A 26,560-nucleotide genomic window follows, 5' to 3' on the forward strand; every position below is an offset into this window, starting at 1 on the left:
CGCTTCTTTTTTAACTACTAAATTAGTGCAGACAAATTTATAATTTCGACTATTTCATGAAATGCAATCGATATCGATTAGAATCAATGATTAGGGTAAAGGAATCATTCACCAGACTATGTTTAAGATAGAAACCATTTATTTATCTGCATGCATTGAGATGGTGAAAATATGGAGAGCTTAATACTACTTTCTGAAAGGCACAATAATATCAACTCTCTCTCTCTCTCTCTCTCTCTCTTCTCTCTCTATCTGTATCTACACATGGACACAACATAGATATGCAAACAAGATGAGCTTTATAAATGTGTCACAGAAAATCTACGAGTTCACACAAGAATGAAGGTCTGGAACAGTACACCATTGTATGTACAAATATAGCAATTATTAGCAATTCTCCAGCACAATATAGATGGGTTTTTTTGTTGATCTCAGCGAGATGTATTCAGGACCTGTAATAGAATGAAGACTAAAACAAATCATTATGCGGTTAACTATCATTCTGTTTATAACAAGCTAAAGGTTCTGCGGACGAAAGTATTAAAAAAATTGTCTACTCAACAGTAATAAAGTATTAATTAGGATGAAGATGACTGGCTTATCATTCCGGTCGGACATCATATATATAACAAGGAAATTATGGCAGATAATTACATTTGAACGTTTTTTTTTTTCATGCCTCCTTCAAATAAATACTTGTATTAGTATACATATACACAGCCAAATTCAAGAGGCAGCAAAATACGAAAACAACCAAATCATGATTTACCTTCTGTTTTCACTCAAGCAGGTTAAGGATTCGAGATGTCAGCTACCAGATATAAAAAGCCAAACATACTGCCATTTTCAAATTATCAAGAATTGTGCTTCTTTAATTCGGTCCTTTCATGGCCAAGCATGTTAATGTAAAGATCCATCAATTTGTTTCTAGCAAGGCTTAATTTGAACAAATAATAGTTTCAGCGACCCATTTCCAATGGTTTTAACCAAATAGCACAAGCAATTTTCTAAGGAGGTGCTTTCACTCTACTGACAAAAGACAACCAAGATGCAGAAAAATACTAACCTCACTGCTATTACTTAAGAGTCGAATTGAATTTAGCTACCAGAGTATAGAATTGATTAAAGACAGAACATTGCTTCCAACAATATAGAGGAATATGGGCATCGAACAATAAATAGAGGAATATGGGCATAGAATCTGGGACAGAACTTCTAACCTGATTGGTCGGTTTGTTTTTCAACTACTACGAGAGTTGTTTCTAACACAGAAGAGTCCTTTCTCCAACTTCAGATTCGACCACCTCTCACATTTACCATGGCACTATGCCACCTTGGTCAGGGCAGGCTGCTTACCCCACCTCACCAATATGAATTTTATCTGCTCTCTATCCCCTTTGTATTTGAGTTTAAATGTCGCTATATCAAACAGTTTTCGTTCATTGTATACAGTTTCCAACTTTACATGATGTGATTTTTGGTCCAAAGAATATCTGATGCTTAATCAAAATATATACAACAGAATGGATCAGAAAGGGAAGAATAAACCAAATCTAAATCCAATCGGTCCCTCTTTCACAATTTGCATATTATAAGGAAAATAGGAATTCCAGCAAATCTAAACCCTCCAGTAAAACCAACATAATGGCAGTGCATGCAGAGCACTTTCATGATATGCATCACTATGTCCCATGCCAGTAGCTGACCTGCAAGTGGATTCCTTTCAATAATCCCATTTTAGGAAGTTCCATTTGCAGGTGGGTTTTACATGAATATAAGCAAATATAAGGAGCACAACCAAGGACCTGTGATTAAGATAGATATAGTTACATAACAAAAGATTACTATGTGGAATAGATGATTATACAAAGATTGCTCTTCTAAAAGTATTCACTAAACAACCAAAGTTATATGACGTAACAACTTGAAGCTGGTCAGATGCATGAGCAAGTGACTAGCACGGGGGCAAAGAGCAAAAGGCACTTAACATGACGACAGAAGATCAGTGGAGGCATGATAATTGGCAGGACAATTGCTTCTGGCATTAGACGGACAGAACTAAGTACCTATTTTCAAAGTACAACTTCACTACCAGACACCGCTTAGGACATGAGTATCCCCATGCAATCCCTCCACATAAATTTTGAATTCTAATGGGGACTTATTGTGCATTGCAATGGGAAAAGTAGACATGCTGACTACAGACAGGGGGTGTCCAGGTTCATTTTGCACATAGCTATAGCAACGTTACCATGACAAGAAAGATGTCCCTTACCATGACAAGAAAGATGTCCCTTGAATAACATGCACAAAAAATATGGACTTAAACAATGACGATGAGCCTCAAACTTTATATTTTGAGAAAACTTAACATTGCAAGATTACTAAAAAATCAAGTTCATTACAACTTGAAACATTTACTTCGGTGATCTTTGATTCTGGGTTTTGGTCATTGCCGATTACCTCAATCTTACAGCAACATAAGATTCCAAGTTTTGGTCAGAATGATGTGAGCATAAAAATAATTAATCCACAAGATGGACATTATGCTCAGCCAACCCATTGTAATACCCCATAAAGCAAACGACTAACTAGATGATCCAAATCAAAACCAACCCAAATCAGTACGAACTATCTAAAGAAGTTTCAAAGAAAAGATTAAATGGGCATAATGCCACCATCATCCTCCTCCACTCATATGACATCTTTCCCTTGAATTGTGGTTTTTTAAAACCTTAAGCCCTCCACTTACCAAAGGCCTTTACCTCTAGTGATAATTACTTGTGTTAAGATCTATATATAAGACATGTGGTGATTTGTGCTGATTAAAAGTGCTCATCATCGAGTATTTATTTTATCATCATTTAGTAGACAATTAAACACCAAATTCATTAGACTTATTTATAACTTCTACCCAACCAACCATAATCACCAATCAAATATTCTATTACAATGGAGCTCCACATTTTAAACAGGGACTTTGCATGTTCCATAAAATGTCAAAAGTTGGAAGCAAAAGTCCTCAGGTCACATTGAAGTATGATTCTTCCCCTACACTGAAATTGTTACTCCAATACACTTCTTAAGAAAGATATACAATTTATCATCATACTGAGGAAGTCCAAATTTTCAAGTCCCGTAAATGGTAAATATATAATTTATAACAACACAATTTGATAGAATCTTTCGAGACGCATTTCGAGCATACAGCTAAGGTCCTTTGGATCTTTGCTCGATGTGAAAATTCAAAAAACCTAGTGTGACAAATTTAGCTACCAAGTATCTCATTCTATCACAACTTAATACTCTTTTACTCGCAAAACCAGAATTTGATTTATGTACCTAACACAGCACCTAAGCATTCAATAGAACTCCATTACGCACTTTAGATTAAGAAAAAGTCATCATCCATAATCTAAGACTTCAGCAACCAAAATTGTGAAAAGAAAAATGTATAGCAGGATTATGATATTGAACAGTGAATAACAAGTTTTACCAACGGTGTCATATAGGATTATGAAAAGTCATTCTCAGAGTAGGGGTGACCACGGTTGGGTTCAAACCGGAACTGGAACCAAATGGGGTCGATGGTTCGGTTCGGACCGCCGAAACGAACCAGAACCGAGGCCATGCGATTCGATTCCGATTCCTGGAAATTGAAACCAGAACCGACGGTTCCAAAATGGCTTAATGACATGGTTTCGGATCCTAGTGCAGTATTTTTTTTTATTCAATAGGAACCAGAACTGGAACCATCTGAAACCAGTTCGGTTCCGGTTCCCAACTTTGCAAAACCGAAACCGGTGATCCAAAACCATGGTCACCCTTATCTCAGAGTTCTTGGTCATATGGAAACTAGAAGCTCAATAACAAAGTATAAGCACCTCCACGATCACTTTTTTGTGAACTTTGGAGATTCAGCTTGATGTTGATGTTTATTGAAAATGTAAAGAAGAAAATGGAAACAAATGAAAAGCAAGAGGAAGTAATTATATAAGAGATGCAAGGAAGAAATGACATTAACAGGGGGCAAAGTCTTCTTGTGTTCAAGAGATCAATTTCAAGCGACACAAATACATCAGGTATTATAAGAATTTGATTATGCTTTTAGCTGATCAATTTTGCTTCTTTCCTTCCAAACACCAACCATCCTGCACTTGACATCAGATCACTGATATTTGCTCAACCTTTCAGTTATGGTCTACATCTGATGACAAATTTATTCCCACGGTATGCGGAGGCAGTTGCCAAACAATTTATGTACAATTAAAGGAAGAGATGAAAGCCTAGATAACAACAATGAAAAATCAAGTGTTTTTAGCAAATATTCATTCTCTAACCTACGCTCACGAACAAGCGTCGCAGAATACCAACATCCAGAGCATATGAAACACACGAAAATGATCGCTATTGACATACTTAAATTCCCCAATTTTGATGTTAGGCAAGCAGTAAAAGAAAAAGGTAAACTGCCAGAAAAGAGAAGAAGTCACCTTGGCACAGGAGCTAACCCCTGGCCTTGAGCTCAGCGAGGCGCCTGGAGAGATCATCCTCGTCGACGGTCTCCTTCTCCTTGGCAGGTGGGATGGCGTGAGACGCCGCCTGCGGGAGGCCGACGGAGACCTCGAGGCCGTAGTCGTCGGCAACTTGCTGCATGAGGCTGTTGACCTCGGTCTCGGGGGTGGAGAGGCTGGTCGACCCGGCCATGGCGCCCTCCATGAACTCGGCCTGGACCTCCATGTTGACGAACTGTCGCTCGAACTGGTCCATGGTCTCGGACATCTTTTGGAGGTTGCCGGAGGTGAGGGCGGAGTCGAGGGACTTGACGATGGATCCCATAGACTTGCCGATGGCCTGCATCTTGGCCTGGGTGTCGAGGCGGGCGACGACGGCGTCGAGGCGGGAGGAGAGGCGGAGGTAATTCATCTGCTCCGTGCGTTTACGGATGGCGTTCTCGGCGTAGATCCGGGCGCCGTCCATGTTGCCCTTCTCGATCGCCTTCTTGACCTTGAGTTTCTCGGACTTCTCGTCCTTCTCGCACTTGCGCGCCTGCCGCTGCAGGCTCTTGGACGTGAACTTGAGCTCCATGATCTGGTTCATCAGCTTCTCGGTGTTCCCCATGTCACCAAGGAACCGATCGATCGAGGAAGACTCAGAGTTAGGGTTCGTTCGACGCTACGCCGAGGGGGCCGTTTTTGAGGAAAGGGGAACGAGGCGAAGGCTTAGAAGCGTAGGTCGGGTCAACGATTAATTGGGCCGAGCGCGTCTCGCATCGAGGCCGACACGGAGACGCGGAACGCGTGCGTGCCGCAGAAGCATCGAATCCCGACCATTCGAATTGGCATAATTTTTCTCCTTTTAATATAATATAATATAATATATATATATATATAATTTATTATTGACGATGAAAAAGAATATTATTTTGAGATAATAACCAACCGATTATAATTTTAGTTATATATAAAATATGATCTAATTATTAAATCTCTCATTCAATCTTAGTAGTTTCCCATTTTAATTCCAATTGATAAAAATCACGATCTTAAGTAATTACCAAATCTTATAATAATAATAATAATAATTTATTATTTTAGAAACTCTCGTAAATCGATCGATCAAAAATTTACTGTCATCTGATGTAAACTCGAAGGCAATTAATTACCCAAACCCACATCGATCGATCAAAAGGATGTTGTATTTCTATTTTACAAAAATAATAAAAAGTCACTAGAAAACAAGTATTAGGCGACAAAAACACAACTCCAATAATTAAAGCCCACCATACATTTAGTGTCAACATTCTTCTGTCGCCATCACCATCCGAATTGCTGTTTCTAAACTTAGGAATCGACATGATTTACCGTAATGAATCATGAGCACCTTACAAGTAGAAGACAAGAGAAAAATGGGCTCGTAAAGAGTAGCCCACACTGCAGAAACATACTTAGCAGTCCGATGTGTCTCTTTCAGAGACGCCAAAAGGCTCGGTCATCGGATGGGAACGGAACGACGGCCAACGAGGACGCTACGACAAACGTTTGGAGGACAACACATGGAGGGGTCGGACTGGGTAAACCACTGCTTCGGATCCTTCGCTACACATCCAAAATGTTGGAGAGATTGATTTCTCGCTCCCCTCCCTTTATTTATTTATTTATGAAAAGACTTCTCTTCTTTTTTTTCATATGATTTTTTAAAAATATTTATATTTTAGATATTTTCTCTATTTTATTTTTTTTTTCAAATAGTACTCTAATTTTTAAATACACCTAAATCACTCTTTAAAAATCATTTTGCTTGTTATAGTATTTTGATTGTCACAACAAAAAGCACTATAAAATATACTTAAAAATATTTTAATTAAAATAAATAAATTTAAATATATGATATTGTAATGATTTATGGGCAATGACAACCAAATATGCAGATGTCACTTACAGTAATATTTATACTATTTTTAATATATCGATAAACGTTATTTAAGAACATTATAAACGAGTCAAATGAAAATAGCGTAACAATTTAAAATTGATAAAACAAAGGGTGAAATTTTTTTATGAGAGGTATTTTGGATACTTTAAAATTAAAAATATTATTTGAGAAAAAGCAAAAGGGGTACTTTTAAAAATCCCCAAAATATGGGTATTTTCTAGGAAAATCATATAATGAAACTTTTTTTGTCAAAATTTTCACTAGTTTTGGATCTTATTGTATCATATTATAATGATGAAAATAATGTGAAGCAATTGAAAAAAAAAATACTATAGACGATATCATCTATTTAGTTATCATTGTTCATAAATCATATTATATTTTTAAACTTATAATTGGTTTAGTCGAAATTAGGAGTCTATTTAGATCATTTACAATGTTTTCAAATAAATTTTTTTATCCATCCCTATTTGGGAGATGTTGTTCAACTATTATATATACACATGTAAAGTATATTATGTCTTTTTGGGTGACATTATTCATAAGCCATTAGGATGTCAAATTTCTAGACCTAAAGTGAGTTTGATTAAGGTTAAAAGCATATCTATATAATTTATAATGTTTTCAAACAGATTTTATCGTGTTTTTAATGCGATAGTCGAAACAATATAACAAGACGAAACACTATAATAATTAACGAGAAAAAAAAATATCATCAAGTTGATGAGAATATTTTAAATATTATTTATTTAATACATAAATACCATTTTGGGGGAAAACAAAAAACACAAAAACAGGAAGCATCTTTTGAAATAAACGAGAAAGATAAGTCTTTTTCAGAATAAATCGAACTACAATGAATGGATGAGATTTACACAGTGAATGGATCGGATCTTATCGTAATTGGTATTCCCGAGTGCCAGAGAGACACGATTTAGCCACAGGGTGATGGAGGGAGGGCCCACCCCCTGCCATGGGAGAAAGGGAAAGAATGGTCACGGGTTCGCTTGCCTCCAAACACCAAATCTAAAAGCGCCCAGGAGCACCTTCACGGACTGCTCATCTCCCTCTCCCTCTCCCTCTCTCGATCTTATCGGACTCTGTCCTCTGTGTGCGCCTCTGCAAGTTGTTCTCCTGAAGGTTAACCCTGTTTGGAGAGCGTCCTCTAACTCACACCACAAGTTAATGTGGTGCGAGGACAAGCTAGTTAGGTTTATTCCTTACGAGGCTCATGCAGCTACCCTACATTAATATCATGCAGACATTTCTTGAGGCCGGAGGTGGGAACCAAGTTGACGTGGTCACATGATATGAGAAATCTTTGTGGTCGCCCTCATTCCCAGAAAACTACATAAGCTAAAGTACAAACGGTAGAGCATTGCTGGTTCAGAGCTGCATCCATGGCTGCCAGGAACTACTGAGTCACGAATCATGAATGGGAGGACTCCTCCTCCTTGACATCCACCAATTAAAGAACATGTTTTTACTCCACACGTATCCTCAGGTGGACTCCAGGAGGAAGATAAAACTGTGGCATCTCACAATATCTAGCTGGGACGCAAACCTATGGAATCTTTCCATGCGTCCTGAACCTTCAAAGCTAGCTTGTGCTGCTCCGTCAGAACAACTGGCTGTCGTCTTGGCGTCGACCTTCTTGGGGCTGATATCCGACTTCCGATCGAGGTCTCCTCTCAGTAAAAGATGACTTTCACTGGGCAGAGAAAGGGGAGTGGGGAGGAAAAGAGCTCACCAATTTGCTGACTAAAGTCGAGTAGCATTGATTGATGTGTGCCAAAACCCTGTCGTTTCCTCTACTTGCATCTGAATCCTCCAGATCTGGAGGCATTGCGGCCATACCTGTGACGTGTTGAGCAGCACAGCGAATAACAGGGGAGCTTCATCCTGCACCACTCCCCGCACTGCTCCTCTTAAGCATGAAACGAAGCATGAGATCGACAGAGAGACTTGACATCCTTGTGAATGTTGAGCAAATCATGAAAGCTCGGTGAATAGAAACAACTCGCAAGACTGGCAGCATGCCGCTGCCCCACACTCCAGCCTAATAGGGATGTTCACGTGAAGCCTTGTAGGGCTTCGCCATCCACCCTATATAAGCCACCTTCTTCCTCCCTAAGCCTTCCACACCAAACGCTCTGCAAGAGTCCTTCAGCGATGGACTCCTCCAAGACCTCAGCCGTCCTCCTAACCTTCATGATCTTGCTCTCCTCCGTCTCCTCCATTGTTTCCTGTGACATCTGCCCTCCATCCAAGTCCAAACCACCCAAGTACAAACAACACCATAAGCCGAAGCCACCTACCACCGGAAAACCACCTATCACGATGCCGCCCATCACCGTGCCACCTATCACAGTCCCACCCATCACCGTGCCACCAGTCATCGGCATGCCACCCATCACCGTGCCACCGGTCATCGGCAAGCCACCCATCACACTCCCACCCATCACCGTGCCACCAGTCATCGGCATGCCACCCATCACCGTGCCACCGGTCATCGGCAAGCCACCTATAACAGTCCCACCCATCACCGTGCCACCAATCATGGGCAAGCCACCTATCACAGTCCCACCCATCACCGTGCCACCAGTCATGGGAAAGCCACCCGTCACGGCGCCGCCTCCTACGAGCCCCCCAGCGTCGCCCACTTGCCCTGTCGACACGCTCAAGATTGGTGCATGCGTTGATCTCCTCGGTGGCCTCGTGCACATCGGTGCCGGCGACCCAGCGGCGAACCAGTGCTGTCCCTTGCTGCAAGGACTCGTGGAGATCGAGGCGGCGGTTTGTCTGTGCACCACCATCAAGCTGAAAGTCCTCGACATGAACGTCTACGTGCCGCTGGCACTGCAGCTGCTGCTTACCTGTGGGAAGACTCCACCACCTGGTTACACGTGCACCGTCTAGAACCGAGTCAAGTCTCTCTTCTCGGAGTTAAGCCCTCCTCTTCACTTCTTCTTCCTTCCTTCTCACGTTGTTTACGATCTTGAAACATGGATTATCTCCTCGACGCCTAACAATTTCTGCTGTGGATGTAAATCCAGATTGACGAGTGGGTGGGAGAGGACGTCGTCCAAGTCGCTGATGCTGCCTTACTGTTCGTTCAGTGTACAATAGGTGTATTGTGGTCATTCGAGTTTTGTTGTCAGTTGGTTTCAGTGAGCTCTTCCAGTGAAGGAATGCATTCGTTTCCTTGTAGTTTCAGTATGTGCTGCTGAAGCAGATAATAAATAGGTGTCCAGATTTCCATTGCATGCATGCATCGCAAGAACGTAACCTAAGAGAATCCTAAACGCAAGGAAACGTCGTCTCGTGACCCTTTTCTTGGCGTCTCTCTCCTGCTCAGTGTCAGAGCTGTCAGTTCCCGTCCAAGGATTGTCTCCACCAATGCCACTTCAAAACTCTACAACAATAACGAAAACATGGTGTCTTACTCATCTTTTTCTAGGGTTCATACAACAACAGTAACAAAGTGGCATAATATCTATCACAAAGGTGCTGATTTACTTCAAAACCAAGAATCAATATTTAAAAGAAAAATATTAATAGTCACATTATCCACTCCACCATATATCAAGAACATCTAAAAATGAACACCAAAATTGTTATTTAATCAGAGCGAGACACCACTGATATTGTTCATTTCGCATTGTGCCGGATCTTTGGGAGACTTGCATCATCTTTGGAGCTAATTAGCGTCGATGAACAATCTGTTTTAGGGTCCGGCGAGGCTGGCCTATTCGAACTAAGGCTTGTGCGAGTGGAATGATCAAGTTCAACGGGCAATCTAATTTGAGCCTAACGAAAACGAAGATTTCTGTCGGGGCCATCGTGGGTTTGTTGCCTCGAATAGATAGAGGCCATCCGTTGATACAGTGATGGATGGAGTTGGCCATGGTCGGGTGATACCATGGGAACTCTAGCTCGCTCAGGGGTTTGACGGGGAAGTCGTCGCGTTCTGCAGGTTGGATCCTTTGTGTGGGACCCGCAAGATGGCTAAGTGGGAATCACGGGTTGCCCGACAATCCACACACTGCTGCTCAAATCAGAGAGAACTCCATCTTGGGAATTAAAGCGAGCTTCGCAAGCTCGAGATAGGGAAGAAGAAGAAGAAGAAGAGGAATTCACGATGGACTAAGGACGAGAGTATCTTCATGTTTAATTTTGTCACAGGGAGCCTCTCGTTCGGACCACTCCCTCTTCTCTCGGAGAGATGAGAAGAAGAGACATTCTTCTCTCTCTCTCTCTCTCTTCCTTTTTTTTGTTGTCATGGAAGAGAGATAAACTTCTTAAGCGGAGGACGGTGAAAAGAGAAGGAGATTTCTATTGACAGACAGCCTTCTTGCTATTTACCATCTAGTTTTACGATTTTTTAATAATCCTAAGATATTTTTTTAAATGAAGGTAAATGCTTTTTTTTCTCTTATTATTATTATTATTATTATTATTTTCCCCTGTTGTTGGAGTGGTATCGGACTGCATCCTTATTCACTTGTGTCGGGTTATCGAGCAATGACAAATGATATCGAGAGGGCTTCAAATAGTATCAGATGATGGAATAGTATCATGAGAGTAAAGTCTTCCTTTTAGTGATATTGAGTGTCGAGTGTCATTCGACATTACAAGATGAACTGTAATATCGAGCAGATGATAGAGTGACATCGAGCGACATCGATATACCTAGAGTTTCAACATATGAAATAAGGGATTGTGAAAATGAAAAAAAAAAAAGAAGATTGATAATTGAGGGATTCTGAGTAGTAAAATTTATTATTATTTTATTAGAGATTACTGCTATCAATCTTCTAATAAAATAATCATGAGTGATGGTCAGAAAAGATACTTGAAAGTTGGTGTTGTGTCATTAGATGCTTTTGTAGATCTCAAAGTAATGACAATAACAAAGTGGGCCTATATTAGGAGAAGAATGATTAACCTTTTTTTGTTTCTCTATTAATAAAGTCGTGTAAATATTATATATATATATATATATATATATATATATATATATATATATATATATATATATATATATATAATATGACGAATACGAGATTAGAGCTTAGAACTTTACGATAAAACTGTCAAAATTTTTACCACTGTAATTGAGCACAGCAATGTAACTTTGTAATGGATGTCTGATAATACTTAATATGTACGTGAGCTCCTTTGCCAATCGATCAAATATATGAGCACATAAACATAACAAAGCTGTCGTGCTACAATAAGATCATGCAAAGCACCAATAGTGTAACTAAATAAAGTACAAAGGCAGATTCACAAGGTAAAGATCGAGATGGTCTCATTTGGACTCTGCACCACTGTTATGCAAAGAATCCAATTTCCTCTCTACATCACTGAGCTTTCTCTCAAACCAGAGCTTTGCAGGATTACATCTTAAGAAAAAATGAAGCGTATTCTGTTATGTAAAGAAATCCAATTTCCTCTCTACATCACTGAGCTTGCTCTCAAACCAGCGCTTTGCAGGATTACATCTTAAGAAAAAATGAAGTGTATTCGTCGATGAGCAACATCTTACAAGCTTTTACAGAACACACAATTGTGAAAATAAATTTAATGCATCGAATCAGAGGTTTGTAGGACTACATGTTTCGAGTGAAAAAATGAAACATCTTCCATTATACAACACCTTAAGAGCAAGCCCACATCAAACTAGTCCTGAAGAATCTAGTCAAGGTCGATTGATGAAATCGCAGTCTCTTCCACCTGCTTTTCACCAGGAACGGATGCAAACCCAAGATGTGCTCTGGCATGAAGTCGTGCCTCGTCAAGATGCCAACCACCGGCGCCCTCTGCAGTTGTACAGAAAAGGTTTAGTCGGATTAAGAAGCAAAAGCAGATGTGATTAATGCAAAGCATTCTTTAAATGTGTTGTCAAGAAAATCATATATGATTTTTTTTTTATTGAATGTGGACGCAAGTATCCACTGTTCCTCCCTTCACTCAATTGCTGCTGCTTGCTGATTAGTTTGGTTTGATACTGTCAATGAAGTGAAGGGGAGGCATACATAAGCATCCACATCATCTATAAAGCTAGCATCTGCATTAAAAGTTTGGCAACACATACAGATGCAAGTTATATTACTGATTAACAGAGAACAAATTCAGGATGAGTTACTTACACAAGAGGACTTCGGAACAATCAAGAGGTGTCTCAAGCCCACTTGGCGGAAAAGTGTGAGTGCTTTTGCCAGTGACATCGTCTCAACCACCGTATAAGGTGATGTGTTTGTAAATGGATGCAAATCAATGTACATCTCCATCTCTTCTGCTGTCACCTCGATATCCTCTATGCGATCATGTTTCCCCGATCCGCGCTTAGCGAAATCATCAGCCACAAATTGCTTTGATGCATCAAAACTTGAGAGAGTGCACGTCGGCAGAAAACACTTCTTCTTTAATAGACTTAAAAGGTGTGCACGGAGGATGAGGCCATACAGTACAGGAGAGGAAGAAAACGGTGGTTCGTCGATCACAGGAAATGCATGATGGCCGGTTGTCTTCAATATGTGGATAATGTTACCGACCTTCTCGACACCATTAAAGGTTCTCAAAGGACCTGCGACCACATCACTGACTGTGAGCTGCCTCATGTATGGTTCTGCATGGTCTTCAAGATAAGGAAGCCCCTTCAATTTCAGAATCAGATCGTAGATGTTGGGATTGAAGGAGTCAGCCACAGTTTTGGATATCAGGAGAACCAGCATAACAAGGGGAAGCAACAAGAGATTGTTGGTCAATTCTAGTATAATGACACATACAGACACAGTCATCCTCATTGTTCCACCTAGAAAGGAAGCCGAGCCAAGGACCGCAAAGAGACCATGATCTAGATTTGAGTTCGCCCCCATTAGCATTCCAATAAGACGTCCATAGCTTGCACCAGTTAAGATGATGGGCACGAAAAGACCGAAAGGTGCAGCAACACCATAACTTAAGATGCCAAGAACATAGGAGGCAACAAAGGATAGCATGATAGAGGACTTCTGGAAATCATCATTCGTTTCACTACTGTAGAGTTTTCTGATTGTATCATCATTGGTGTTGAAAAATAAGCTAGCTAGATCATTGTAATGATTTGGAGGGCACTGGAAATTCTTAAAGCTGCCAGGCTGACCCATAGAGGGGCAATCTTCTTTCAGGCAAGGCCTGCAGGGTGCCAGCCATGGTAACCCAAACAGACAACAAGATATAAATATGGACACCGTAGCAGCGAGAAGCAACCTGTAGGCACGTCCTTTCCTGAAAACACAGAAGATTTCTAGTTTAGAAGGAGAGCCCTGTTTCTACCAAATAAAAACAAGTAAACAAGAACCCTGAAATATTATTTGAATTGATTCAGGAGAAAAAATGGATCTGCAATCTAATCATTTTGCCCTATAGGAGATGAGCTATAAAAACAACACATAAAAGATGATGGTAACACAAAGAAAGTGGAAAAAAAAAAGAAACAGAGAACAAATTGACACGTACTCGTTAACAAGACTGCATACACGAAGAACCTTCAACATAAGAAAATTGTATAGACTTCCCAATATTCCCCCAATTACTCCAAGGAGGATCACTGGAGGTAAGTCGGCAATGTGATACGTAATAGTATCTGAGGTAACATCATACATAATCAGCCCGCCCTTCCCAAATAACCCACATTTTCCTCTTTCGCAGATGTCAATCAGTGCACGCAGTGTGACGGCAACTACAGCTGTTGTAAAGAATGCTCTCCATATCAGGGCACTTCTCCACCTGTGATATAAAGTACGTGTCTCAATTATGAGAAGACACAAATAGATCTTACTTCTAACAGAAGTAATAGTTCAAAGATCTGGTATCTATCGATGAAAATTAAGTTTGCTTTAGCATATTAGCAGGTAATAGAAATATGTTCCTTGAGAATCAAAAGAGAAGTTGCATTTCCAGTCAAGCGAAATACAAATTATGTGTGTTATTGAGGAACTGGAAACTATTTCCAAGGATTTGATTCCTGATGAATGGTTAAGAATCAAAATTAAAGTCACATTTCCAGTCAAGGAGAAATCATAAATGAATCTAAAATGAAGCTTAATTTGCCAGAGACCAAAATCAGAAGTTGATTCTTTTCTCTAAAGAATATATAAGAAAGAAAAGCAAACCAAGAAATTTTTTAGATCACACAGCAAAAATTGTACCATATGCCCTTACCATGAAGACAATGACTCGAGAGCAAATAGAACACCCCCAACTGGGGCACGAAAAGCAGCAGCAACACCAGCAGCAGCGCCGCAGGTAACAAGATCACGCCTATCTCTGTCATTTTTGAAGTAACGTAGCCATCTGCATGTCATGCCGTACTTGCGGGACCCACCTTGTCCAACTATAGCCCCAATGCATGCACCGATGTGCACCATGGGGCCAGCCTTGCCGACATGGAGTGAAGATGATACAGCAGCAATCATACCTACAATCTACCATTTGATGCAAAAGGATGAATCAGACACTCATCATAGTGAAAATCATTTAACTAGCAAGATTTAATTGCTAAGGAATAGTCACACAAACATTTGAACAACATGGAAGTTAACTGATAATTAGAGACAATTTTCCAGACAAGAATATGGTACGATCAACAAATTATTGAAGCGGTTGTAAATTGATAAAACCTGAGCTGATATCAGTTGAGTTACAGATTTGCATGAATCAAGCATGCAGGTGGCATGAACTGTGTTTTAGTTCACTAGGATCAATGCAATGAAAGATTCTTTGATCAAAATGAGCAATTTGTGCTTAATCATCATATTGCTTCTAACTCTCTACCCTATTTTTGTTATCATCAAGTATAGGTCGAAAGATCCAAACTTGCCTACTAGCAAACTCCTCAAGACTCTTTTCTCAAGCGAATACAGCTGATTAAGAGAGAATTATCAGAGCAGGAAACTAGAAGAAATCATGACACCGTTTGTCCTTGCAGTACGATTCTTAATTATGTTTATGTCGTCAAGTAATGTTCCGAATTACAAGTTCACAAAAGTACTATCTAATTCGATACAGCTATTCAGCTAGTTTCTTCCACCAAAGAAGCACTCAGATACTTTTGGACCTGCTACGATAGAATCATCAAGGCTGTATCAAAATCTCACCTTTACAACAAGGGTGCGAAGCGAGAAGATATCAGGAGCATCCACCCCATTCAAGTAAGCCTTCACCTCCGGTATTCCTGACCCGCCTGCCGCGGTCGAAACAAAGGCCGTGATCACCGTCGCAAACAGTAAAAGGGCCAAATTTGAACCGGCAAACACCCAGAACGCTGTCCAATACCTTCAAAAAAGAATCTCATTTGATTCGATGCATCGGGTAAAGATAGGGAGAAAACCTCAATTTTGGCTTACTTATTGGCGAGCATCAAGTCGGAGACAGTGAAAAACTTGTAGCCGGCGATGTTCTCGACCGCAAGGTTGTTGAAGAATCCAACAGCGCCGGCGACGATGCCGATGAAGAGGCAGAAGGTCCACTTGAGGAACACATACCGCAATATGGCCGCCCGGCCTCGGCTCCTCCAATCCTGGTTGAAGAGGTCGTTCTCGATCAACCTAAACACCCAAAAACACAACAGGAAACAGGAAGCATAATTCCAATCTTTAGACACCAAACAATCAGTCCAAGGACAGGGATGAACAGAAGAGACGGAGGACAGAGTTATGACTCGTAATCGAGGCTCTCGATGGGGCAGAGGTTGGAGCCGACGATGGCGAGTTGGGAGGTGTTGTTGGGCGCGTGGCGCCGGAGATTGATGGGATGGTGCTCCAAAAGCGGCTCCTTTAGATTTCCTCCCTGCTCCTCCACCTCCTCCACATCCTCGTAATCATCCGACACTAAAGACGATCGCGGCGGCGACATCTCCTCTTCCCCAACGTCTGCGGCAGTCTCCATGATTGAAGAGAGAGAGAGAGAGAGCTAAGTCTGACAGGAATGGAGTTGGCGAGAGAAGTGACGGAATGGAGAGAGAGAGAGAGAGAGAGGCAGCCGTGACAGTGATTGGAACACCACTCGATCACGGCCGTCGTTCCGATGGCCTCGGATGCCACAAGGATGAGGGGATGAGGCCAGAAAGCATTCTTGGCCTGTGATTGAGTTGCTGACTAATTAATATTGTCTATTATTTTATTATTTTGTGATTTATCATATCTATATTTTATTCTCCAATTTATCTACAAAATTCCATAAAATTTATAAATACATCCTTATCGTCAATCTTCTATTGCCATTTGATTGTATTGATATAATTTTATTTGATATTAATGTCTTTTAAATATCATGATTAATAATCATTAACCCAACTTACTTTGGATGGATGCCAGCAGTGAATATATACGAAAAGTATTTAATATTTAAAGGGATATATATATATATATATGGGTATTAAAAAAATATTATGTTTTGTGAATTATTTTTATCCATAAAATATTATATAATATTTTAAAAAATTATATATTTAAAAAAAAAACACCATATAGTGTTTTTTATTTCAAAAACACTATGACATCAAAAATACTATATAGTATTTAAAAATATATATTATACAATAATTTATAGATAAAAACCAATCCACACTAAATTTTAGATTTGGACAGAAAAAATGATAACTTTTTTAAAGGGATATTTTTGAAACATTAGAAATAGGAGATGATAGTTTGAGAATTTTAAAAATAAGGATGTCATCCGATAAAATTAAAAAAGAAAACATTTTTTCGAACAATCGCCCTACATATGTTTATATTATATTAAAAATATAAATATGTTTTCGACAAACTTAAAATTTGAAAGGATAAATGAAAATAAAATACCTTAATTTAATTTATTTTGTAGAGGGAATGCTGGTGATCAAGCAATCATGGCGGACCCACATCGGTTGCAGGCGTACGATATGAGATTGACTTAGTTAACATACACCAGATTTCCAAGTTAGATTCAAAACTATATTTCCAAGTTATGACGACGATCATAATAATTGTTATTGGCATATAAGTCGGTCGATTCGAAGCGGAACACGTTATGCGGCGTCGTGAACAGGACAGCAGAGCACATGGGATGAGTTGTCGGAGGGACACGAGTCGCTGTCGCGTCGGAACAGAAGATTTTTGTCTGTTACTGCTGGTACCGCCAGCGGCAGTACGACGTGCCACGTTGAAGCCATCGATCGGTGGTTGAGGACGTCGTCGGGGGGACCACCGTGTAAACGGGGCCCACCTCCGGTTAATAACGTTGGAATAATAAATCGAGTTATCAGGGAAAATTATTCTGACTGAATCGCAATGAAATTTGATGATGACAGACAACTAAGCCGACGACGGAATCACAATGGATCAAACGTGAAATCGATGTGCTGTATGTGGCCCTCGGTGCCATGATGTATTATTATCAGGGAGAGAGGTTTATTTGGTCATATCATATGGACACGCATGTGATTCGAGTTTAGGTTGTAGTTGTGGTGACAGCCATATGGATAGACACAATTAGTTCAAATGCTTACAAATTACCACTAAGGATCGATCGTATGTATCCCCACCCGTTTGGCTACGTACCCAAACGACAATTAATTTGGACTTTAGAGTCGAGCCTATCGTTTGGATCCACGTAGCACATTTGATGTGACCTGAGTTAGCCACCCTAGCTGCACTGGCCCATGCTTCCCGTCATCAGCTTTCTTCTCTATCTCTCTATATTTCTAGAATTACAAATAAGTTTGAAGAACAGTAAGTAAAATATATGAAGATTTAGATGGATATTGATGACAAGGATGCATACTTGAATTAGCTTTCGTAGAGGCGGGCGGGTATGAACAGTCGCCTTTCTTCCACCTACTGCTAAAGTTTTAGGTGAGGTGTGGCCGGGGTCTGATTCGTAGGCCGCACACTCACCTGACGAGCTGACAGTCTAAATTTGTCTCGGTAGAATTGATTACGAGACAGACGGAAGGCCGATGGCACAAAGGCATCAGTATTTTATTACCTTGTCTGACCGAGAGAGTGAAGAAAGCCCCACCGCAATCATTGCGTGCGCCTTTAGCTAATAAAATTGCGGACACTTTACGATGCTGTGTTGCAACTTCGACTTGGAGATCAGACGGTTTAGCTGACTAGGTTCTCCCACAGTTGCAAGTTATCCATTGTTGCATCAGTTCGTTTACACGGTGAGGCTTTCAATGTATTGTCCTTTTGGGATGAACAACCAGTTCTCTAATCCTTTTGCTGATCAAAAGTTCTCTTTTTTTCTGTCTTTTGGGATGAACAACCAGTTCTCTAAACCAGTTCTCTAATGACTAGGTTTGTGTCTTTTTTTTCTTTTGGTTTCCTGGAAAGGAACCGAGACCGAATCCGCTTCCTGTGGTGTGACAGTCATCTCTGCCGGTCGACTTGCTTGCAATGGATGGATGTATTAGGAATGGCAGATCCATTTGTTGTGATCAAGGTTTCAAATCTTAGTCTTACCAATCGAAATAAATAGAATCTACTAGTTATTGACATCAAAACACATACTCTGATGGCAATGTCGAGCATTAATGACAGTCTTTTTTTTTTTTTTAATATGTTGGCCTTTACCCGTGCAGATTTGAATACTACTGTCCCATTTATAGCAAGGTCTTGGTCTATCACTAAATATATCAATACTGTAAAGTTGGACTATAATTTATAGCTTGGCTGTGGTCCGTTTGAAGAAAAAAATTGAACATCAGTTTTCTGTCCAATCTGAGATGATACATCACTTTGGTGCTTGTAAATTAGCCAACACGTAGAGAATTGACCACAGTCGAACCATGCACCAATAAAAGTAAAAAAATAAGGAAAAGCAACAACCATCCGCATAAACATTATAAATATGCTACTCGCTTGTTCTGAGGGCAGTTTGGATCCTCTCTTCTTCTTTTTATGGTCAACATAACACTCCCGCCCATCGTTTTGGTTGAGCTATTGACTATGTATACAGCAAAAGACTTGTTAGCTTCCCCCGCCGCAAAGCAAATCATGCCAGCACGTTGAAGGGGTCTCCGTATTTGGCAATGAAGCTGGTTCAACTTGGAAACTTCCTGTGCTTTTTCAGTCTTCTCCTCCTCGTATTGCTTGCCCTGCAAAACACATATTTCCTGGCATTAGTTGGTAACTGGCAGAAAATGCAATACTAACCGAGTACCCAAATGCACCCACCAGTACTGGTTACGAAATACAATATGGTCTGTCAGTACATGTTTTCCATCGTTGTTTCTGTTCCAATGGTAAAATGCATGCGTTCTATTCTTCAATTCCAATGTCGAATGCCCATAACTCGCCTCCCGGAATGCAGAGTAGTCAGGTTGCAGGTCAGAAAACCTATAAAATTAGGACATGCAGAACATGTTAAAATCATTACAGCTAATATGGAAAAAAAACATTATAGAATTCTTTGTCCAACATTCTTTTCCGACCTTACAGCAAGACCTTCCTGATTTCCTCCATCACCAACAATTATGTAAACAGGAGCTGATTTGTCAGGAACAGGATGACGGCTACCAGATGTTATGTTGTAGTTCATATTCGAAACACGATACTACAATCAATCAGAATATGATTAGTGTATATCCACAGAAAGAAACAAGAAATACAAATTTAGAACAAAATGAGTAACAACTAGCAAAGAATGTCAATAGGTACAACAAATAAATAACATAGTATTTTCAACTAGGGTAGTCTAGAGAACACTACACTTATAAAGAACCAGATACCTCCATATTTTCAATCTTCACAAGCATAACGTTCTAGTTTAGGAAGACTAAACAGATGGCATTAAGTCTGACAGAACCAAGAGATGTAAGTTTGAAAATACACATTCAGCAAGCAATAACATATTGTAAATTTAACAATTTTATGAGAGTAACCAAATCAAGGGATTCAGGTAGTTGATAGCCAACTATACATGCATAAATCATACTAAATGACAGAAACGATAATTCGGTACAACTGGAAAACACTGTCTATTATTCACGTGCATTGAAGTTGTGAGCATATCTGCAATTTGATACTCAAGCATGCAGAAGAAGTTTGATGATTATAATGGAAAATAAGCACCACATGTATAAAAAAATTGCACTATCTGCAAATCAAATGCCAAGAAACATCATTTTATAAGATGCTGACCGATCCTAGTTCATGAAGATAGCCATCAAAACCATCTTAAGGAGAAACATTACTATGTGGTTAAACCCTCAAAAACAAAACATCACTCTCTTTCTTAGTGCAAAAGAAAAGAAAAAACAACACAAGGACAGCAGGTAACTATCATCAACTAATTTGGACAGTCCAAGGCAATTACATCAAATACATGCATGTAGTGATCATCCAGCCACAGATGTGGAAAAAGAAAGTACCGATCTCTCGTAGGCATGCACATGGCCTGCAAACACAATATCAACTTTATAATGCACGAACCAACTCTCAAAGACATCGCGCATGGCCTCACCCTCCATATAATGTGCTTCATTACTATTGTACAATGGGACGTGCATAAGAACAATCAGCCATGGTGTTTTTTCTCTGTTGACTCTCTTCAGCTCTTCTCGCAGCCAAAACCATTGAGGAGTATATTTAACTGATTAAAGGTCACATATAAAGGACCAAAACTCCATAAGAATTCACTTTCAAGAAATAACTAAACAAAATTAAGAGACATTGGAAAGGTGAAGCTCTTAACTATAAAATGATCTGGCATTGGGATAATCTAAGTGATTCAGATACAACATTTTTAGAAAAGACATTACACAGTAATATGAAACTCATTAACTGCATGGTCTGTTAAATGAAAATGCAACAAAAGATCAGGAACACTTCTCTAGACAGTACCAAGGAATAATTTATCACTACTAATAGCCAAACTTGAATACAAAAATGAGTGAGAAATAAAGATATAAAAGACTTGTTGAGATATCAAAACAAGTAGAAAGCCTGTGTAAAGAACTTCCTGTAATAATATTATGCAACAAAAAATTTATTGCCATCATAAATTGTGCAAGTGAATAAGAATGGTTAATGCATCCACAGAGGCAAATAACCCTAAAGTTATTATTGATAACATGAACATGACTTCTCATGCCTGGCAATGGGTTAATTATTTCTGATCTACCATTAATTTTATCTACAAAATTTAAAAACTGCAAGTTCTTGCCCTGACAATAAACGATGCATGTAAAGAGAAACAAGTTAGACATACCAAATGGAGAATAACTTGAAAGCACGATAATATGAGCAGATGCACGCCTAACAGCATACCAAAGGGGAGAACTGCTTTTGGAGGACACATAAGGTGTCACATATCTGTGCAGATAAGGTTTGAAAGTAGAAACTTCTCCCTGGTTGCATGAAGAAAAAAAAAAACCAGTGTGAAAGTCAAAAGTCTTTAAGTAATTAATCTCTTTTAAAACATTTCAATTTATAACAATATTTTTATATTTACTGAAAAAGCCAAAAAAAATTGATCTTGGAAACTTTCACTACATAATAATAATAGAGCAACTCTTGCATCAGTTTGTCATGATATCTTTAACAAAATGCTCCAACATACCAAGAACCTGGTGGAAGATCTTGATAATAATACACAAACACAAGCACAGGAGAGATCTTAGTTGATTGGAAGTGTCTAAGAATATAATAAGTTACCAAATCAGGTCTGTACTCTATTTCGTGATTTCCAGCAGTCCAAATCCATGGTTGATATGCAGCGCTCTTTTCTACAAGGCGACCCCATGAATCCCAACGAACACCATCATTATATTCATATCTATCAGCATAAGAGAGATCTCCAACAAATAAGACAGTCTGACCACCAGTTTCCATATAATGCTCTAGAGTGGAAAGTGAATTAAATGTTTGCCCCAAATCACCTGGTGGTAAAGAATAATACATAAATAATCACTCCAGAATATTAAGCTGTATATATCTACATAACTCCACAAGTAATGGAAGCATAGTTTAATGTGAAAGGTAAAAAAGCCTTTGTCAATTATTTGAATTATCTAATAATTTTGGCAGTTCAGAGGAGTTGAAGAACATTAAGGTACGCAAGTAATGCCAACTGTATAAAGTAAACCAAGGTGCCTCATGGACATTTGTAGTAAATACTAAATAGTAAAAACATCAGCAAAGAATCCTAATTTTAAATGTATTCATTAACAGACCTCCTAATAGAATAATTGTACCATGAAAAGGTCTAATTAGAATGTTGCTCACTTTAAGACAATTCATCTTGAATACATGTCCAACAAGACTAGATTCTTTCACACCTGAAGGTACAAACTGAACCCTTATGAAGATAGATAGGATAACACAGTGAAAAAATAACCTACCTATAACGCCAAATACGTATGGAACATCTGGATCAATCTCAGGAGGAGTCTGGAACCAGAATTCTTGAGCAGAGGCACCTGTTCCAATTTTGTAGTGATATTTTGTGTTGTACTACAAATGAAAATCCACAGCAGTGTCAGTTTCCATACAGAACCAAAATTCATCTATTTTTGGTTCTATAGTACTATCATTTCAAAAAACTCATCAGAAATATACTATGATATTGAATCTAACATATCTAAGTGCAGCATGTCCTAAAACATGACATAATTTTGGTCTTAAAATTATCCAAGAAAATTGATTTCCAATTTAGGCCTCAGAAAAGATATCCTTGTTGACATTAGGGCCAGTTGATTTCCATAGGTTAAAGAACATAGTCATAATGAAATTTAAAGAGAACCATAATAGCTGATATCCTCAATTTGTGCATACCATTCTTTGAATATATGCTGTAATAAAATGTAATGAAAAATCATTTAAAAAGTTAGTATTCCCAGTTCTAAGCAATCATGTACCTCTTACTTCTACATATAAATCTAAAACCAGCACTTAGAATGTTGACTATATGTCATAAATTATATGTACGTCTTTGTGAATTTCATAATCTCAGTCACTAAATATTTTATCATATTTCAACATGATATATCAGTACCTTCAGTCCATCCACAAGGCAGTGATGAATAAATCCAGATTTATAATTGTAAAATGTATAGTTTGTTGTCGTCCCTTGGGCTATCTGTTCATATTTATGCTCCTCTGTCCCATATAAAACTTCACTAGTCCCAGTTTCAGACTCTGTGACCCAAGAGATTATCACAGCTTTTCCATCATAGTCTCCTTGAGTAATATGGACCTGAACACAATTCAACTCAGACAAAATAAGAAATAGTTTATGAAACTCAAGATTTTGGCAATTCAGCAAATCAAGCTTGCATTTTAGTTAAACATATTTGCAAATTGCATATTCAACGTATCAACTGCATGCAACCTGATGCTTGAACTATCATATACATTATATCTGTTAGTCCTTGACATATTTACAAAGCTCAATGGCAACAATAGATCCATGTAACCGATCTCAAATATCTAGAACATTATGGCTTCTTGTTGTTATGGTCCTCAATGATGAAGATCTTGTAAAGGGAATTAAACGAAAGACCAAGTTGGATTAGGTGCATGTTAGGCAAACACTACTAACATTTGTGTGTTTCATACATCACCACCAAGAGAGGATAAAGGCATAATTTCAATTTAAACATAATTTTGCAATTATTCAATTGAACTAAGACAATAATTTCATCAGAGAACCTAGAATTAGACAAAGCTTCATTATAGACAATGGGCGCCCATAATCCTTAGGTTTGAGAAACAACCTAGGGCCTCCACATGCATCCCCATGTGTCTCCCTTGAAGCAGATAACAACAGGCTTCCGTAACCATATTTTGCACTGCTATGCCTACTCTCCTTATCTCAACTTTGATACTTACTAGGAATCTGATTCTGGCAAATTTTACTAGAATATTTTTGTTACACCTGGATAAACATGAGATCAAAAAGTTGCAAATAGTCTTGAATCCTATGCTTCTACCCTTGAAAGTGTCTTATACAAGGATCATCTTTAAAGCACAAAACTCTGAATGTCAAAAACAATGGCTGAAGCAATGTATATAGGCCAAGTAAGACATGTCGACAGGTAAATGATTAAGAATCAGTTAACTCAGTAACTAATTAACTAATCCATTTTTGATAGTCCACCACAGGAGAAAGATAAACTTACAAATGCTATAAGGGGTAACTCGTCATAAAAAGTTTTGCCACGCAGCAATATTTTAAAAAGGTATGGGGAAAAAGAAAGAATAGCATCAAATAGCACATGAACACGGATAACACCAAACCGTCAGCCATGCAAGTTTATTCATGACTATATCTTAATCTTTGTCTAAAGATGCAAAAGCATCTAAGGCATAGGAATTGAAGGTCCAGGTAATACATCCAAATCCGGGGGCTTGTGTTTCTTTATCAAAATCAAGCAAGAAGGATATAATATGAATGAGTGAAGGCATACCTTAAGTTTTCCTCCAAATAAAGCTCTAATAAAGCAATGGCTATAGCAAGCAGTGTTATAGAAAAAGCATGATAACCAATCGATTAAAATCAACAAAAATCAGGTTCGGCCTTCTATCAGGTATCTTCTAAGTTGAATTATTAGGGACCACACAGACTAAACAGTGATTTTTCATTTAAAGAAATTTAAAATATATATGGATTTGGATTTCAACTTGATGTACTACATTAAATAATTATGAAGAAAATACACTTAAAGAAAAAAAATTCAAACCATAATTCTGACAAGGTGGCTAAACAGTGTCATGTTATGCTTTCTGGAGAAGCCTAGCATAGCATTTTGATACTCAAAAGAATAACACTATTTGCCATACTGAAGATACAACAAAAGGAAGGGGTCAGAAGACCTTACAACAAAAAGTCAGTCACGGTATTAAAAGATTAAGCTAGACAGAAGTTACAAGTTGAGACATAATATGTGCACAAGACAACTTACGGAACACAGGTGACTAAATTGATTAGGTGTTGACTAATATTAAGAAATTTATTTTATGTGATCCATCCAACCCTAAGTGCTTCCCCGAAACATAATCGGCGTACCTGCTGTGGAGTATTATAACCTCCTGGAACTACAAACGCTTCACTATCTAGAGGGATATCAGTAGAAGGCCATTCAGACCGCATAAAAGAACTTGTACGGCCGGAAAGGACATCATCCACAAAGCATATAAGAATAAGATATATGAAGAGTAGCCAGGTACAAAGACCCATATTCTTCAATAAATTGGCTCGGACTTCAACCTGAAAACATGAGAATCCGTATTAGCCGTCTTTACTGAGAACAAGCAGCTTTTGCATCAAGAATTACAAGTACTGACGTTCCTAGTAATTACGACTGCAACAAATCAAACCATCATCTCCACATGCAAAGAACATGATCCTTGCTAGGGTTCCCAAAAACAAGAACTCCCCGAGAAGCCACGAACCCTGCTGATCTGGTTCAGGAATGGTGACGAGTTCGGTCCCGAGCCCATAAACTCCCCCAGATCACACCCAAAAACGCAAAACCTAATCACATTTCTCCGGAAACCAAAACCTAGTACCATCTTGCACCGGGCCACAATCGAGAACAAGAACAGGAAGATCCAAAGAGAACCAATCCTTAAAAGATCAAAGAGGAGCCAGTAATACTTACGCGCACAGATCCGAGGCAAGAATAGGAAGGAGGAGAGAGAGGATCAGAGCACCAAACGGGCGACAACTGCGGCCGAGATCGCCGCCATCCACCGGCTTGGGTAACGGCGAGAGCGGGATGGGATCAAGAATCCGGGGGGCGGAGTGAACGAGGAGCTTCTTCCCCGGTTCTCAATTATTTGGGTTGGGGGTTTGGGGGCGGAATATTGTGGAGAAATTAGATTCCAGGGTAGGATAGTCACCCGTTTTTCCACATATACCCCCGCATTCTTGATGATATTCCATGCGTGGCTGTCTTGTTTCTTCGAACGAGCAGACGCGAGGGCCATGACAGTCTTGGGGCATTTTGGTAATGCAAGTGGCGCGACACTGATGGAAGCCGTTGGCTCTTGCGGTTGCTGTTTCCTTTGATCTGGGTTCGATCCGGTCACTCTCCGGTGAGGATAACTCCGGCACATGCGATGAATTCCATTTTCAGGATTTCTTGCGT

At 39.2% G+C, this 26,560-nt stretch overlaps 4 protein-coding genes across 12 annotated transcripts; 1 reads left to right on the forward strand and 3 right to left on the reverse strand.

Moving 5' to 3' along the window:
* Nucleotides 1–280: 280 nt before the first annotated feature.
* Nucleotides 281–5,222, reverse strand: LOC135607347 (ESCRT-related protein CHMP1-like). Of its 3 annotated transcripts, none has more exons than XM_065099104.1 (2): nucleotides 4,494–5,222; nucleotides 281–452 (listed from the first exon to the last, which is right to left on the reverse strand). In XM_065099104.1, the coding sequence occupies exon 1, from the start codon at nucleotides 5,119–5,121 to the stop codon at nucleotides 4,507–4,509; it is 615 nt and encodes a 204-aa protein (XP_064955176.1). In that variant the 5' UTR covers nucleotides 5,122–5,222; the 3' UTR covers nucleotides 281–452; nucleotides 4,494–4,506. The 3 variants fall into 3 exon arrangements, with proteins under 3 accessions (XP_064955176.1, XP_064955177.1, XP_064955178.1); XM_065099105.1 differs by having other exon boundaries at nucleotides 281–469; XM_065099106.1 differs by lacking the exon at nucleotides 281–452 and adding an exon at nucleotides 1,632–1,805.
* Nucleotides 5,223–8,559: 3,337 nt separating this feature from the next.
* On the forward strand, nucleotides 8,560–9,701 carry LOC103978156 (36.4 kDa proline-rich protein-like). Its single transcript, XM_065099108.1, has 2 exons — nucleotides 8,560–9,380; nucleotides 9,492–9,701. Exon 1 carries the CDS (start codon nucleotides 8,608–8,610, stop codon nucleotides 9,352–9,354), a length of 747 nt encoding a protein of 248 aa, XP_064955180.1. The 5' UTR covers nucleotides 8,560–8,607; the 3' UTR covers nucleotides 9,355–9,380; nucleotides 9,492–9,701.
* Nucleotides 9,702–11,943: 2,242 nt separating this feature from the next.
* LOC103978157 (putative chloride channel-like protein CLC-g) lies at nucleotides 11,944–16,541 on the reverse strand. 3 transcript variants are annotated; one of them, XM_009393857.3, is made up of 7 exons: nucleotides 16,145–16,541; nucleotides 15,831–16,031; nucleotides 15,582–15,759; nucleotides 14,647–14,909; nucleotides 13,942–14,211; nucleotides 12,591–13,710; nucleotides 11,944–12,260 (listed from the first exon to the last, which is right to left on the reverse strand). In XM_009393857.3, exons 1-7 carry the CDS (start codon nucleotides 16,369–16,371, stop codon nucleotides 12,099–12,101), a joined length of 2,421 nt encoding a protein of 806 aa, XP_009392132.2. In that variant the 5' UTR covers nucleotides 16,372–16,541; the 3' UTR covers nucleotides 11,944–12,098. The 3 variants fall into 3 exon arrangements, with proteins under 3 accessions (XP_009392132.2, XP_009392134.2, XP_009392135.2); XM_009393859.3 differs by lacking the exon at nucleotides 11,944–12,260 and adding an exon at nucleotides 12,282–12,448; XM_009393860.3 differs by lacking the exon at nucleotides 11,944–12,260 and adding an exon at nucleotides 12,368–12,508 and having other exon boundaries at nucleotides 16,145–16,540.
* A 2,565-nt stretch (nucleotides 16,542–19,106) lies between these two features.
* Nucleotides 19,107–26,283, reverse strand: LOC135607350 (phosphoenolpyruvate phosphatase-like). Of its 5 annotated transcripts, none has more exons than XM_065099109.1 (11): nucleotides 26,072–26,278; nucleotides 25,863–25,972; nucleotides 25,477–25,677; nucleotides 23,464–23,664; nucleotides 22,811–22,922; nucleotides 22,125–22,348; nucleotides 21,679–21,817; nucleotides 20,840–21,060; nucleotides 19,901–20,022; nucleotides 19,644–19,805; nucleotides 19,107–19,564 (listed from the first exon to the last, which is right to left on the reverse strand). In XM_065099109.1, exons 2-11 carry the CDS (start codon nucleotides 25,908–25,910, stop codon nucleotides 19,510–19,512), a joined length of 1,485 nt encoding a protein of 494 aa, XP_064955181.1. In that variant the 5' UTR covers nucleotides 25,911–25,972; nucleotides 26,072–26,278; the 3' UTR covers nucleotides 19,107–19,509. The 5 variants fall into 5 exon arrangements, with proteins under 5 accessions (XP_064955181.1, XP_064955182.1, XP_064955184.1 ...); XM_065099110.1 differs by having other exon boundaries at nucleotides 25,788–25,972; XM_065099112.1 differs by having other exon boundaries at nucleotides 25,770–25,972; nucleotides 26,072–26,277.
* Nucleotides 26,284–26,560: the final 277 nt, after the last annotated feature.

Source organism: Musa acuminata, chromosome BXJ2-3, assembly GCF_036884655.1.
Source record: "Musa acuminata AAA Group cultivar baxijiao chromosome BXJ2-3, Cavendish_Baxijiao_AAA, whole genome shotgun sequence".
Lineage (NCBI taxonomy): Eukaryota > Viridiplantae > Streptophyta > Magnoliopsida > Zingiberales > Musaceae > Musa > Musa acuminata.